Raw genomic sequence first — 15,919 nt, forward strand, 5'->3', positions numbered from 1 at the left:
CGCTTCCATCACCCGAAAAATAAACCTCTTAGTTCCAATTCTCGCCTCCCCTTACTCCCTGGCAATCATGAATCTCCTTTCTGTTTTTAGGGGTTTTCCTCTTCTGGAACATCTCATATCAGTGGAATCGTATAACACGTGACCTTTTGTGCCTGGCTTCCTTTAACCTGACAGTAGAACGTTTTCAGACTTCACTCATGTTGTCGCGTGTAACAGTTTATACCTTTTTATGGTTGTGTAAGAGGCTCTTCCACATTTTATGGATCCATTCATCAGCTGATGGACGTTGGGTATACACTCGTTCGGCTGTTGCGAGCAGCGCTGCTGTGCACGTTCACGTGCAGGTTGCGGCAGGAACATCTGTTGTCAGTTCTGTCGGTGTCATACCCCTAGACGTAGAATTGCTGGGTAATTGTACGTGTAACTTCTTGAGGAGCTACCAAGCTGTTTGCTGCCTTAGCCGCACTATTTTACATTCTCACCGGCAATACGGGAGGGTTCCAGCTTCTCCGCCTTCTCGCCAGCACTTTTCTTCTTCTTCTTTTTTTCTTTTTCTTTTTCTTATTTTACCGTAGTTGTCCTAGTGGGTGTGAAGTGGCATCTCCGTGTGCTTTTGATTCGCATTTCCCCAATGACTAAGGATGTCGAACATCCCGACGTGTGCTCTTGACCATCTGTGTATCATCTTTGGAGAAATGTCTATTCAAAAGTCTTTGGCTTGTTTTTAAATTAGGTTATTTGTCTTTTTGTTGTTGAATTGTAAGAGTATATTTGCATATTCTGGTTATTAGGTCCTTGTCAGACAAATGATTTGCAGATACTTTCTCCCATTCTGTGGGTTGTCTTTTCACGTTCTCCGTAGTGTCCTTTGACACACGAAAGTTTTTATTTTGATCAAGTTCAGCTTATCTAATATTTCTTATTGTTTTGTGTATCATGTCTAAGAAAGCTTTGCCCGATCCAAAGTCATACAGATTTTCACCTGTTTTCTCTGAGAGTGTTACAGTTTTTACTCTTACATTTAAATCTTTGATCCATTTTGAGTTATATTTTTGTGTATGTGTGAAGTTGCTGTTCCAAATTCATTCTTTTGCATGTAGATATTCACTTGTCCCAGTAGTAGGCACTCGAAAAGACTGTTCCCCCCCCCCCCCCATTAAATGGTCTTGGCATCCTTGTGAAAAATCAGTTGACCATAAATGTATGGGTTGTAAATACTTTCTTTTTAAATACTTGGGAAATCTACACTATAAAGTAAAACCATTCCTGAAGTAGTAAAACCATTTTTGGTAGGTGAAATGGGTCTGTATTATGGCACTGTGAGTTTGGGTTTGCTTTTCACAGCAAAAGCTGCCTAACCCAGTATTCACAGATGTTCTGAGTTATTTAGTCATGTGTTATACAACTTTTGTTTATCTGAGAACAAATACATAAGTGGTAAGTTGAGTACTAATATTACCTAATAGCATTTGTTCATTGAGGCTAAGTTATACGATGTATTTATTTATTTATTAAGATTTTATTTGAGAGTGAGAGAGTGCGGGAACAGGAGGAAGGGACAGAGGGAGAAGCAGGCTCCTTGCTCAGCAGAGAGCCTGATGTGGGACTCGAACCCAAGAGACTGGGATCATGACCTGAGCCAGAGGCAGATGCTTAACCAACTGAGCCACACAGGCATCCCAGTTATACAATTTAGAATGCCATCATGAAGTTCAGTACTTCAACAATGTATAACTGAGGCAGGGAAAGTGATCGACTTAAAGGTATACAGTTGGTGAGTAGGATGGCCAGGATTATGAACCAAGACCCCCTCCCATGACAAACTACATAAACTATGATGTAAGGTCTGAGATGGTCTCAGGAGAGAAAGGTCCAGGCTAATTTGGGCCCCAGTTTAAGAAGCAGGTGGCTTTCAGTAGATGACTGTGAAATTACAGTTTGGTATGAAGTCCTCCTTTCCGACACTATCAGGGTCAGTCTTTGGTTGATTAACTAAAAAAATCAGTTTAAACAAGTACTCTTAAGGAATGGTACATATAGTTCTTAGCATTTTATTTGGAAGAAATATATGTACATTTATTCTCCATTGAAGCAGTGCCGGGTCTTTTCTCTGGAAACTGGCCTGCTGATTAGATTTCTAAGTTGTCACGGCACTTGGGTCGCTCAGTAGGTTAGGCATCTACCTTCGGTTCAGGTCATGACCTCAGGGTCCTGGATTGGAGTCCCGCGTTGGGCTCCCTGTTCAGCAGGGAATCTCCTTCTTCCACTGCCCCTTTTCCTGCTCATACTGTCTCTCTGTGTCTCAAATAAATAAAAAGAATCTTTTTTAAAAAAGCTTTCTATGTTGTCTTTTTTGCATTCAGTTTCAGTTTCTTTAACTGAATTGAGTGAGAATCCTGTGATCACCCCCTCCCTACCTGGTACGTGGTCATCTCACCCATACCTAACTTAGCAAAAATTTTCTTACTGATTTCTTTGTATCAAATCTTTCCAAAGTAGCCGTCTTAGTTTTCATAAGAACAGTGATTTTTTTTGCAGCCATATGTTGTTGGTTTACGTAGTGTTTAATGAAACTATATAATTATGAAGTAAGTGTAGGTGTCCTTAACTAGTTTGGGAGTCATCACATTCGATTCTTGCTGACTGAATAGGTCAGTGAGTAGCAAAGTCACAGGGGAAGTAGATAGTAATTTATTGCCTCTAAGCATATAAGCCTACCGGGGCATCACAGTATTATAAAGGGGACACACAGCATAGCTAATCCTGTGAGACCTATACTTGGAAATAGGTTATGAAAGATTTGGAACATCTGTTCAATGGGATACTCAACATCCACATAAAATATTAATAGAAATGTATGTGTTTTATGAAAAGACATTGAAGTTATTTTAGATGGGAAATTTTTTTTTATAGAATGGGTTTTTATTTTTTATTTTTTTATTCTTTTTTTAAGATTTTATTTATTTATTTGATAGAGAGACAGAGATCACAAGGAGGCAGAGAGACAGGCAGAGAGAGTGGGGGAAGTAGGCTCCCCACTGAGCAGAGAGCCCGATGTGGGGCTTAATCCCAGGACCCTGAGATCATGACCTGAGCTGAAGGCAGAGGCTTAACCCACTGAGCCACCCAGGCGCCCCTAGATTGCAAATGGTTTAGAAGAGCATGAGTATTAAGAGTGTGTCTGTGTGTGTGTGTGTACACATATGTGTGTGTACACACATACATAGAGAAGGTCTGGGGTTTCCATTCAAGATGAGGCATAGGAGGATCTTGAACTCATCTCTTCTATGAAATACACACTGAATCTATATGGAAAAATTTCCTGTGGAAAAAACCCTACGACTAGCTGAGTGACTCCTACACATTAAGTGAATAAGAAAAAAAACCTACGTTGAAGTAAGAATCAGTCTTGCCATAAACCCCACCCCTGGTACAGTGACCTGTGATTGGGAGGGTACTCACAACCTCAGGCTTCTCCCTGAGGAGCAAAGGGTTTGAGCCCCACTTCTGGCACCCCAACTTTTAAGACCTACATCTAAGAGACAAGACCCCAAAACATCTAGCTTTGAAAGCCATCAGAGCTTACATCCATGAGACCCACAAAGCTGTAGCAAACTGAGAAACAGTTCTTAAAGCAGTTGCGCGAGTAGACTCACCCGCCCTGGAACTCAGCACAGAAGCAGCAGACTGAAATGCGTTCAGATTTCTGTGAAAGAGGCTCATTTGCTTATCTTAAAGAGGGGCAGGCATCTAATTTAACATGGATCTGGGGGCCTAGTAAGGTATTCTCCAAAGATGGACCTGACAGGTGCCATCTTTGCGCTGTCCCTCTGCCTCGCTTCTGCTTTCTGGTATCTCCTGGAAAGGAGCTTGTATGCTCGTATGATGCCCCAAGGTTTGCAGTTGCTACCCAGGAATCCCTCTAGACCACCTGGCTCTGGCGGCCAGCAAGACTTACACTCACGGTAGTGAGTATCGCAGTATTTACAACAGCCAAGACTTGCAAATAACTACAGTGTCCACCGATGGGTGAATGGATAAAGAACATGTGTGTGTATACACTGGAATATTATTCAGCCGTAAAAAGAAGGAAGTCTTGCCATTTGCAACAACATGGATGGACCTTGAGGATATTACGCTGAGTGAAATAAGTCAGACAGAGAAAGACAAATACTGTATGATCTCCCTCACATGTGGAATCTAAAAAACAAAACAAAATGAAGTCATAGAGAACAGATTGGTGGTTGCCAGAGGCGATGGGGTTGTGGAGGAAATGGATGAAGGGGTCCAGTGGTATAAACTTCCAGTTGATAAGATAAGCCCTGGGGATGTAATGTACATCATGGTGACTGTAGTAAATAATACTGTGTATTATTGTATATTTATTTTATTATTTTTTATTAACATATAATGTATTATTAGCCCCAGGGTTACAGGTCTGTGAATTGTCAGGCTTACACACTTCCCAGCACTCACCATAGCACATACCTTCCCCAATGTCCATAACCCAACCACCCTCTCCCTACACCCCTCCCCCCGGCAACCCTCAGTTTGTTTTGTGAGATTAAGAGTCTCTTATGGTTTGTCTCCCTCCCAATCCAATCTTGTTTCATTTTTTTTCCTTCCCTACCCCCAGACCCCCCACTTTGCCTCTCAAATTCCTCATATCAGGGAGATTGTATGATGATTGTCTTTCTCTGATTGACTTATTTCACTCAGCATAATACCCTCTACTTCCATCCATGTCATTGCACATGGCAAGATTTCATTTCTTTTGATGCCTGCATAGTATATTACTATATATTTAAAGTTGCTAAAGCTTAAGAGTTCTTAGCACAAGAAAAAAATGTGTATGTTTGGTGATGGATGTTAACTAGTCTTAGGGTGATCATTTCACAATAGATAAAAATATGGAATTTTTATATTGTGCGCCTGAAACTAACATGTGTCCATTATATGTCAGTTTCTTTAAAAAGTAATTTATATTTTATTTTTTAAAAAATATTTTATTTATTTATTTGACAGACAGAGATCCCAAGTAGGCAGAGAGGCAGGCAGAGAGAGAGAGACAGGGAAGCAGGCTCCCTGCTGAGCAGAGAGCCCAATGCGGGGCTTGATCCCAGGACCCTGGGATCATGACCTGAGCTGAAGACAGAGGCCTTAACCCACTGAGCCACCCAGGCGCCCCAAAAGTAATTTATATTTTAAAGAGAAAGACTAGGGCACCTGGGTGGCTCAGTCAGTAAGTGTCTGCCTTCGGTTGAGGTCATGATTTCAGGGTCTTGGGATGAAGCCTGGCATCAGGCTCCCAGCTCAGCGGGGAGCCTGCTTCTCCCTCTGCCCCTCCTCCCACTCGTTCTCTCAGTCTCTCTCTCTCAAATAAATGAAATCTTAAAAAAAAAAAAAAAGTAAAGAGAAAGACCAAAACAAAGTCTGGAAGGATGTGTTAAATAGTGAAGAAAAACAAACAAACATTAACAGTGCTTAACTGCAGAGCATCAGAGAGGGGGTGATTTTTTTTTTTTTTTACTCTCTTATATAAGTATTTCTTTGTTGGTTGAAAGTTTGACAGTGAACATTTGTTACTTTTAAAATTAAGAAGAAAAAGCTGTTTCTATTTTGAGAAGAGCCTCTTTGAAATGTATAATTAAAAGAAATAAAATGCTTGTAGAGTTAGGCAACAGCAGAGAATGGTCTGCGAGGGGCCCCCTTTCCCACAGCCTTAGGAAGTGAGCAGACCCCCTGATGTCCCTGTGCGTGCTCCCCTGCAGTAATACGGCCTCTTAAATGAATAGAATGGTGTTTCTCTCTTATTCTTTCTCTGATCTTATTTTCATATGTAAAATGTGGTATCAGTGCAATCATTTTTTCTTTCTGGTTTGATTTTCAGGAAGATTTCGACGTCGATCATTTTGTGTCTGACTGTAGGAAGCGTGTCCAGCTGGAGGAACTAAGAGGAGATCTGGAACTCTACTATAAACTTCTTAAAACAGCCATGGTCGAGCTCATCAACAAGGATTACGCAGATTTTGTCAACCTTTCCACAAACTTGGTAAACCTGAAATTCGCAAGTCCTACACACACACATACACACACACACACACTTTCTCTCTCCTTCATATTTATTAAAAGGGCAGAGTTTTTAGAAACCTTTCAGTTGATTACCCCACCAACCCCACCAGAAACTTGAAGAAATTACCAATTTAATTAATAAAAGAACTAAACTTTTTGGAATACATTTTTTTTGTTTTAGTTTTTATTCATTTAAGGCTGCTCAAGTTTGATTATGTTTCAAATTCGTTAGTCAACAGTGAAAACTAAAGGATAATAATACCCGAGGGGTTGTTTTGTTAGTTGCTAAGTGATTACCCTGAAGTCTTCCTTGGTTTAGACTAATTTGTAGGAGCAAATGTCCACCACTCTTACAGAAATGTTTAATTTTCTCCCAGGTATATCTGTTAGCCAGAGCTAGGTTGAGGGAACATTGGCCAATATTGATATTTAAAAAGTTTGGTTTTATAAAAATATAAGAATGATTTGCATTGAGCTTATCAGTTGTTTGTAAAAGCCATTTAGAAATGTTGAGTTTTGTTACTTGGCAGAAAAGTCTCCTTGTTGATGTTTCATTTTGTTTTAAATCTGTTTGTCCAGAGAAGCACAGAAAGTCGCAGCTCCACGGGAATTTCAAGAAGCATTAAAATTAATGATGCATATTTGCTTTTGGGAAATATAGCACTAAGATAAATGTCCCAATAGGATTAGAAACCTAGAAAATTTGACTTCTGTTCTGTTTAATTTGTATTTTTCTCAAGGGTTATAATAATGTTTAAGAGAGAAATAGCCCATCAGACTTTCACATCAGCTGGCTGAGTATCATCAATTACAGACAGAGAACTGGTCACCTTCTGTGAAAATTTTTCACATTCATTTAAAATGTCATCTAAAGGCAAATTGTTCCTAAGGAAACTTTCGTTTCTCATGACTTCCCTTATTTTTATAGTTTCGTGTATTTCAACAGGTTTTTTCATATTCTATGAGCAACATTAATGGCCAAATAACACTTCTGTTGTTTAGCTAGTTACGTAGCAAAATATGGTTGTGCCAAAAAAAATAACTTAAATCTGGTACTGCTTTGATCGTTGAATAGATACGTCACTATTACTCCTTATTGTGATGTGTTTGTGCCAACCTGGTTTTGCCTTTAGGTTGGCATGGACAAAGCCCTCAATCAGCTTTCTGTGCCTTTGGGACAGTTACGAGAAGAAGTTCTGGTAAGTCCCCAATTAATGAAAACAGTCTATTGTGACGCATGTTGTCCTCGTTGGCTTTTCTCTAAGAATTCTGTTCATCTGTTAGGTTGGTGGTACTGGTGGTTGTATTTTAATGGTTCATGATTATAGTATTCACCTTTAGAAGAGTTGTAAATGATTTTGTTTTCGCATATGCTAAAAACCTAAAAAAACATGTTCGATTTGAAGAAGACAGATTCTCAGAGTAGACAGCCTTAAAATGTCAGGGGAGAGGAAGCATATTTCCAAATTCAACTTATTAATGCCACTTTGGTCATATGTAAGTGGTTTCCAACTTACTAATGACTTGTATTTTAACAGTTTATAATCTTGTAAATATCCCCCCCCCCCCCGTAATTTACGTGTGGTTAGGTTCCTGGGCTGATCTACAAAAGCTATGTAATCCCTAATGGAACTGAAGGATAATATAAATAAAATGTCATACTTAATAAATGTTACATTTGAATGTTCTCTCAGAAAAATCTCTGTTGTGGGAATGGGACTCCCCACCCCTAAGCCATTGGGAATAGGAACTCCACCTGGGTGAACAGTGGAGGGGGAGTTGTGGCATCACTTCCAACAGAAAACTGTGCTGCCCTGTCTTCCCCACTCCCCCCCCCCCCCCGTCCGTGTCTGGTGCCCTGACTTCCGGCCTCTGTCCGTTCTGACGCCCTGTCGTAAACTTGTCGTAAACGGCACCATCCTTCCTTATGTGTCTCCTCTAGCTTGAGTTGCCTCGTGCATCCCTCCCCTAAGACAGTGCCTGCATCCTAGAGAGAATATAAGGAGAACATAATTTAAGGGAAGACACAGTCCATGGTTAGAACCAAGAAAAATGCAGAGTAACAGAAATGTCAGTGCTGAGAAGCCTAGGGGAGGGGTAGGCAGGAAAGAGTTCGTGAAAGAGGTAAAAATCTTGAGTTGTGCCTTGAGCTAGCCAATACTTTCCATGGTTTATGTCTTGTTTGAATTTTACAAAATCTTGTTCAAGGTACTTTTCCTTGGAATGGAAGGGATTTTCGTGGTCCGCTGTTGGATTCCACACCAGCCGCTGTGGGGGCTCTCCCGCTGCCTCCTTGGTGTGCCTCTTCCTCCCGGGGCCTCATAGCGGTGCTGTTTCCCGAGCCCAGCCTTCCTTTGGCCTCCCAGTCTTCTCTCGAACCCCCTCCCTGGAGGCAGATTTGCTCTGCTCGCACAGGCTCCCATCCTGCCTCGGCCCCTGCCCGCACTGTATCCCCTCCCTTTGCCATGGCCTGTCCTTATAGCCACTTTGGTCCTGCTCAGCCACAGGCCTGACCTGCCTTTCTGATCCCAACTCTGAAGCTGTTCTGTGAGATTCTCAGACCACTGAGGGATACGACTATTTCTGTCTTCATTATATCCCTGTGGGCTACCACAATACTGACGTCCAGGAGGTGTTTCATAATGTTGATGGAGTGAATTAATTCACCTTCCTGTGGAATTTTTGTGATATGCCTACTTTATTCTAGTTGTTTCTGTTAACCTTTGTTTTGGCCCTAATTCCTAATTATCTCTTTATTCATTAGCTTCTAGACATGTTTCTCTACCTACGCGCTCTGCCTTTTTCTGGTCTTCTGGTCTTCATTCTTGATTCCTGGTATTTGCAAACCCACATTTCATCATCATGCATCAGTGCTTCGACATTCTCTAGTTCTCCAAAGCGTGCAGCATCTGAAGCCCTCATCTCAGTGAAGTCGGCCTCCCTTCCTATTTCTGCTTCTCTCCAGAAGGAAGCCTGCAGTGCACACGGCTGTGTGCCTGTCCGACCCTGACCCTGAGTGCGTCTGCACGTACATCTTCTCCACATCCCCTCCCCACCTCGGCAGCTGTGTACACGTTGTTTTCAGAGTCCGATTCGAGCCCCATCGCATTTCCAGACTCTCCTGTACTTTGCTTCAGATTATCTGTTCTCCGTTCTAAGCCCCCCATCCCCGTAACTTTCACTGTATATGTGTCATTCTTCTTCTAGCTATGCGACCCTGCCTTTGTGTCATTTTGCCCCCAGATCATGAGTCCCCTCAACAGTAGTTGTGTCTGGTATATTGTGTTTTTGTCAATATCTGCATAGTACTGGTACACAGGTATTAAGTTCTGGAATTGAGTGAGATGCAGGAACTTGATAATGTGACAAAACAATGTCTATAATACGTTTTCTTTATTATTCTTTTAAAGAGTCTCAGGTCATCTGTCAGTGAAGGAATTCGGGCGGTAGATGAACGAATGTGTAAACAAGAGGACATAAGGAAGAAAAAGGTACCCTCCAGTAGATTCTTTACGCTGCATGCCACTTAAAGCCCTCTCCTCTTGTCTCCCTGTACTTGTCAGCACTATTCAGCTTTTTTTCAAAGCTCTCATGCATTATGTCACGTTATCTGCTTGAAATAATGAGACAGCATTTTAGAGGTACCCACACGGTCTCAAGATCACTCACTTTTTCCAGAACAAGAAACAGTGATAACTGTTGTCGGTGCAGCGCTTGACAGTTTAACGACCATATAAATTTTCAGCGGCCCTGTAAAGAAAATAGGCCTATATTAGAGGCTAGGGGAGAAGTGGGCTTTCTAAAGCAAACTCAGGATTCTGCCGCAGGTTTGTTATTTTCTGATTTTGTGTGCTTTGTGTTCTGGTGTTAACTTTAATTTTTTCAATTCCTGGTAGTTAGCATGCGGTGTTGGCTTAGTTTCAGGTGTGTGAGACAGGCAGCAGCTCCGTACATCCACAGGCTCACCCCGGGAGTGCGCCCCTTAGTGTCCATCTCCAGTTTCATGCATCCCCGATTTCATTCATGATCGTGATATAGGGGCACAGCGGGCATTGGGAGTCCAGGCTTCTGACTCTCTCCTGCTGCTCTGTACAGTGTTTTCTGTGTGTATTATTAGCATATTTGTTAAAATCTCAGTGGGGAGAAGCCTATTTGAGGGACCTTCTGTTTAATTCGCCTCTAGATCTCCTCACAGCTTTTGTCCAAAGAATGCTTGTCGTGCGCTTCCAGACAAAATGATAAGCTTCGTGAGAGCAGGGTGTTTTTCTTGCTTTATTTTCTCGTGTTCCCACATGTTGGGATGAATGTAGAGCTCCCGGGGGTGTTCAGTAACTATTTATTGAATGGATGACTTTGTATTTTTTTGTTCTTTAAGGATGAAAGTTTTCATAATGTCCCTGAACCTCTTTGATAATATTTGTAGAGTAAAAGGTCTTTAATGAATTGATGCTTGGGCGTATAGGTATACGCACATGTAAACTGAGAGGGTCAGTATGATCGGAAGCCAAAGTTAAAACATGAATAAAGGGCCATAAGAAAATAAATGGAGGGGCGCCTGGATGGCTCCGTTGGTTAAACGTCCGGCTCTTGGTTTTGGCTCAGGTCATGATCCCTCATTGAGCTCTGCTAAGCAGGATGTCTGCTCGAGATTCTCTCTCTCCCTCTGCCCCTCCCCTGCACACACACATGCACTCTCTCTCTTTCTCAAATAAATAAATCTTTTTTAAAAAATAGGAAAGAAATGGAGTGCCCATAGAAAGATTCAGGATGGGAAAAAGAAGAAATAAGAGTATAGAATATGAGAAAGCAAAGTCTAGGGTTTTTTTTTTTTTCTACACACTTGCAATAGAATATTGAAGTATGCTTATTCTAGAAAGCCAGAACTAAGATTTGCATTCTTGAGAATTCTGTGTTTCATAGAAATATTCAAAATATAGCATGCCCTGTATATTTGAAGTTGACTTTTGGTCTTATATTTTCCTGTATTGAGCATGGGAAATAAAGACGAATAAGAGTAAAGATGGTGACTTTTTTTGTTTGCTTAATTTTTATTTTTATAGATGTGTGTGTTGAGGCTTATACAAGTTATTCGATCAGTTGAAAAAATTGAAAAAATCTTAAATTCACAAAGTTCTAAAGAAACCTCTGCACTAGAAGCAAGCAGGTAAGCATTTTTTTTCTTTTCTATCTTTCTTTCTTTTTTTTTTTTTTTTTACTAAATAGCACATAAATTAATACTTCCCATCCAGCCTAATTTGGCAGGGAGGGCTTAGTTAGAATTCATTTCTGAACAAGAAGAAAATCTGGGTTTGTGGCTTAGTATTTTTGAATGTAGCTCCAGGAGAGTGGAGTGCATGAAATGGTGAAGTTTATAACACGTCCCTATAAACCCTTTGGTTATAGACCACAGTTCCAACACGTCAGTATGCTTCCAGTGGAAAAGTTTTATATTTGGGATCACCTTCCCTGAGGGCTAGCAAAATCATGTTGATCTTCAAGGCATACCTACCGTTCATCTTGCTCAGATTTTTTTTCCTAGACATGGCCAGAGTATTACATTGATGTATTTTGCACCCACATTATATTATTACGAAACAGTATGGGACACATCCAGTTGAAATTTACAAACAGGAAAGAAGAAGCTTATGAAATAGGAAAAAGATGATGGCTCTCTTTGTTCTACTGTGATTGTCTTGTTCCCTTTCTGGTGTGAATTTTCAATCAGCCAGGGTAGATGAGTGACTCAGAAAATGAGTTGTTAGGTCCTGTCAGCACCGTGAGGCGCACTGTGGTGCAGTGGGAGGAGCCCGGGCTTGTCCTGCATGTACCAGCTGGGCCTCCCGCGTCAAGGTCGCCTTGCCCTGCGTGCTCTGTCGTGTGAGGCTAACAGTCTCTCCTCCTGCAGGCGGAGTTGGGTTTCTAAATTTTAGGAATTAAGGTTTTAGATTTGGAAGGGACTTGAGAGACCGTATGCTCCACATCTCTCATGATGGAGATTAAGAACGGACACATCCCAAAGGAAGCGATTCTCTGGTCCAAGGTATCTGCCCCGTTTCACATCAAGGCGTTCAGCTAAGTGGTCAGCCCCCGCCGTGCTTGTGTCTCTAGCCCGTTGCACTCGTGCTTCTGTCCCCGTTCGTGCGCACTTAGCAGACACTCGGTGCGCGTCCCTTCTGCGACCCGTGTGCCTCCAGCGGCTCCGCTTCGCTGTGGCCCTCGGCAGCGCCTGCAGCCCCTCCGGCCACGTCCTCGTTCGGCCCCCGGGGAGCTGGCCCTCCAGCGTTCTTCCCGTCTTCGCCATTGCCGCTGCGCTCCTCGGATAGAAACACTTCAGTGAGCTCTGTGTCTACAATCCTGTCCCTTTGCAACGCTGTCCTTGATAAACAGACATTGTGCACTTTCTTGCTCAGAATTACCTTGGGGGACTTTTTTTGTCGAGAAGAGCAGCTCTGAGCTCTAGAGTCAGGAAAGCCAGAGCAGCGTCGGCGCACGGTAAATCCATCATGCTTGCCAGGCCCAGAAACATGGAGATAAGGATAAATAGAAAATGCGCACGGGGTCAGTCAGTAGAGGTCGGGATTAGGCTTTGGGGTTGGTCGTGCCGAGCGCTTGCCTTCCCACCACACTAGTTCTGATGCTCCGGGACTGGGTGCACCGCCGCGGGTCTCCGGACGTTTTGGGTTTCCTTACAGTGTGTTTCCTCATTACCTGACTGCCCATCGTCAGATGTGGGATGCCTCAAAGAGCCCAGCAGGTGCTTCGGGGCCCTTTTTGTTTTTTTTTTCTTCTTTCACTGTTTGGCTTCCTTTTGAATGGGGTTGACGCTTGGGGGGCAGGAGGGAACTGTATCCAGTCCACTTGGTGGCAGATGCACTGTGAGTATTTTCTCACCGGCTGCCGGAGCACCGAGCTTGCTCTTTCCGCCCTTGGGTAAATGTAAACTTGGAGTCAGCTGCTCTGAGGGATCTCCTGGGTTGCTGCTAGGCAGCCGGTTTTAGCTGATTGAGGAGACAGCGGTAGTTGGTACTGTGGAGGTATTGGGGAGGGAGAATGAGGCAGGCGGAGAAGAAGAGGGGGATTTGGGTATGAACGGTAGGACAGGGTGAGAGAGAGGAGGGGGTTAGAGATGAAGAAGGTCACGAATGGGAGAGCCTGAGGAGCGTGGTGGAAACATGCAGTTGTACTCGGTGGCTTCTACGACCTCCCCGCTCCTCACCCCCCACACCTGGGGCCTGGTGCACAGACAGCTTGTCCTGAAAATTGATGGTGTGCAGGTGCAGGTGCGTGAGCGCTGTAAGGCGTGGGGGGCTGGGGGTGGGGGTGGTGGCTGGGAACACACCGTGAAGAAAGTTAGAGCACAGGGGGCGCCAAAGCCTCAGCATTGCTAACCAGGTGATGTGGTCACTCCGAAATTAACTTCAGGAATTACACTTCTGTAATTGTCTCTACTAGCCCTCTCTGGACTGGACAGATTTTGGAGAGAATTGCCACAGAATTTAACCAGTTACAGTTTCATGCTGTTCAGAGCAAAGGCATGCCTCTTCTGGACAAAGTAAGACCAGTAAGTGTTGGTTTCGATTTTCAATTTGCTGTTTGCGAATTTCCTGGATGATTTTGGTTTGACCTAGCATTGCCCCCTGATAATTGCTGCTCTACAGGATTTTGAAGCTAGCTTTGAATTTTTTCTTTCAGTGTCTGCTGCTTGGGACCCTGCTTCCATTGTGTCACGCTAGGTGGATTTTGTGTAAAGACACGAGCGTAGTCTCCAAACTATGCGAGTAAAATTAATTCTGAATTTCATGTAACTTGACACATCATATGATGTAGTCAGAGTTCATTTATCCAAAGCCCTTGACTGGGTTTAAATGCACGCTTGTCAGATTTACTCCGTAGCTTAAGAGGCAAATAACTTTTTGTCGTTCAGTAGTTATCTAAACTTCCCTTTGGTGAAGCCGACTTACTTTCAAAGAAATCATGGGGAGGGGACGCGTGGGTGGCTCAGTCGGTTAAGCCACTGCCTTTGGCTCAGGTCATGATCCCAGGGTCCTAGGATCGAGTCCCGCCTTGGGCTCCTTGCTTGGCAGGAAGCCTGCTTCTCTCTCTGCCTCTGCCTGCGTATGTGCTTGTGCTCTCTCTCTCTGACAAATAAATAAATAAAAATCTTAAAAAAAAAAAAAGAAATCATGGGGAGAAGAGATTCATTGTTATTCTCTAGGAAATGTTGGTATTTTAATCTTACATATATTCTGGTAGAATTAGAGGCTTGCTTTATATATATAACACATATGTATATAAATTATACATATAGATTTGAATTTTTAGAAACTTTTCTGCCTGGACCTTTCTTTCCTTGTCTCTCTGTTCTTGCAGCGTATAGCTGGCATTACGGCCATGTTGCAGCAGTCCCTGGAAGGCCTGCTCTTAGAAGGTCTTCAGACTTCCAATGTTGACATCATACGGCACTGCTTACGGACCTACGCCACAATTGACAAGACACGGGACGCAGAGGCGTTAGTCGGTCAAGTACTGGTGAAACCGTACATGGATGAGGTTTGTGCCCTCATGCACTTCATTCCGCAAACACAGAGCATCTTCTCTGACTTTGATTCTTGACTGGGTGTGTGAGAGCTCAGGCCTCTTCCTTGAAGATTCTCCTAGTTTCTGCACTTCCGGTTGTAAGAAAGGGTCGGTCCCCGTTGGTGCCTGTCAGCATGGCAGGAGTCAGGCATGTGCTCTGGTCTCTTCCAGTGATGCCATGGCTTAGGGATCATCTTAATTTAGTAGGGGTGAGGGACTTGCCTAGGAAGAAGGTACGGATCAGAACATTTCCAGGTCAATTTCAATTTCCGTAAGTTATACGTCAATGAAGTCGCCGAAAAGCGTGACCCCACTGAGGCGCACGTGCCCGCTGGAGGAGCCGGAAGACAGTCCTGTGCACGTGGAAAGTCCGTGAGGGGAGGCGTCTTCGCAGAATTGACGTGGCCTAAGTCTTGAAAACCATGGACGAGTTTGCCAGGCCAGGAAGGTGGGAGGGAGGGAATATTCAAAGATAAAGGGCTTTTATGGGTGAGTTAGCAGGGTAGTACCTTAAGTCCGGAACTTGGTTACCCAGTGTCCTTGACCTATGAGGATACAGTTAAATACAGGGAGTCAGTGTATCCTGCCTCTGAGCGGCCAGAGTACGGGCTGCGCTGTGTGAGGCCACCAGCACTCAGCAATTTCCCGCTTAGAGAGTGTCGGTTTCCTCTGGTTCGGGCTGATAGAAGTCATGAAGCCAGTCTCAGCGTTTGAGGGCTTTCTTCCCGTCACCTGCCAGGGTGAGTGTTCTTTCTGTCCAGTAAGTACAAAGCTACCCACCATGACTTCAGGATGAAAGGCTTCCAGTTTGAAAACGGGACAGTATCCCATTGATAGGAGTGAAATTGAAGGATTAATTTCAGTAATCCTCTCAGCTTCATTAGGACTACTAAAAATAAATGATCTGTCAGTTCTTTGTATGTATCCTATTATAGTTCATAGCTCTCTCTGTGGGGGTGAAGAAGACCACGTTATTCTATGTCACTAAATGAAAATATTTTAGTGATTTAATTTATGCCCTTTTCATTGAACTGAATCTAATGTGCTAAATTAGGGAAGTACTTTAAGTTTCCGTGTCGTTAAATGAGTTGTGGCCATGTTTGTATTTTAAGTTTGTGTGCTTGTCGTTCACCTCCTGCAACCCAGCCTCACCACAAAAAATAAAATACTAAAGCAAAGTAAGATGTGTTTTCTTCCATCGCTCTCCGTCTCAGCCCTTTCCCTGTTCTGGAGACGGTAGAGGACAAGGCCAGGGTGAAGATGGTATAGA

The 15,919-nt window shown here is 43.1% G+C and overlaps 1 protein-coding gene across 1 annotated transcript in view; it reads left to right on the forward strand.

Annotated features, from left to right (window-relative positions):
- The window catches only part of COG2 (component of oligomeric golgi complex 2), a 53,351-nt gene that overhangs the window by 13,629 nt on the left and 23,803 nt on the right, over positions 1 to 15,919 (forward strand). The window contains exons 2-7 of the mRNA XM_080822451.1: positions 5,891 to 6,052; positions 7,206 to 7,271; positions 9,483 to 9,563; positions 11,133 to 11,236; positions 13,525 to 13,633; positions 14,443 to 14,622. Of these exons, the coding sequence (XP_080678577.1) occupies positions 5,891 to 6,052; positions 7,206 to 7,271; positions 9,483 to 9,563; positions 11,133 to 11,236; positions 13,525 to 13,633; positions 14,443 to 14,622 (702 nt within the window). The remainder of the gene's footprint in view (positions 1 to 5,890; positions 6,053 to 7,205; positions 7,272 to 9,482; positions 9,564 to 11,132; positions 11,237 to 13,524; positions 13,634 to 14,442; positions 14,623 to 15,919) is intronic.

The sequence above is a fragment of the Martes martes genome, assembly GCF_963455335.1.
Source record: "Martes martes genome assembly, chromosome: 14".
NCBI classification, from domain to species: Eukaryota; Metazoa; Chordata; class Mammalia; order Carnivora; family Mustelidae; genus Martes; species Martes martes.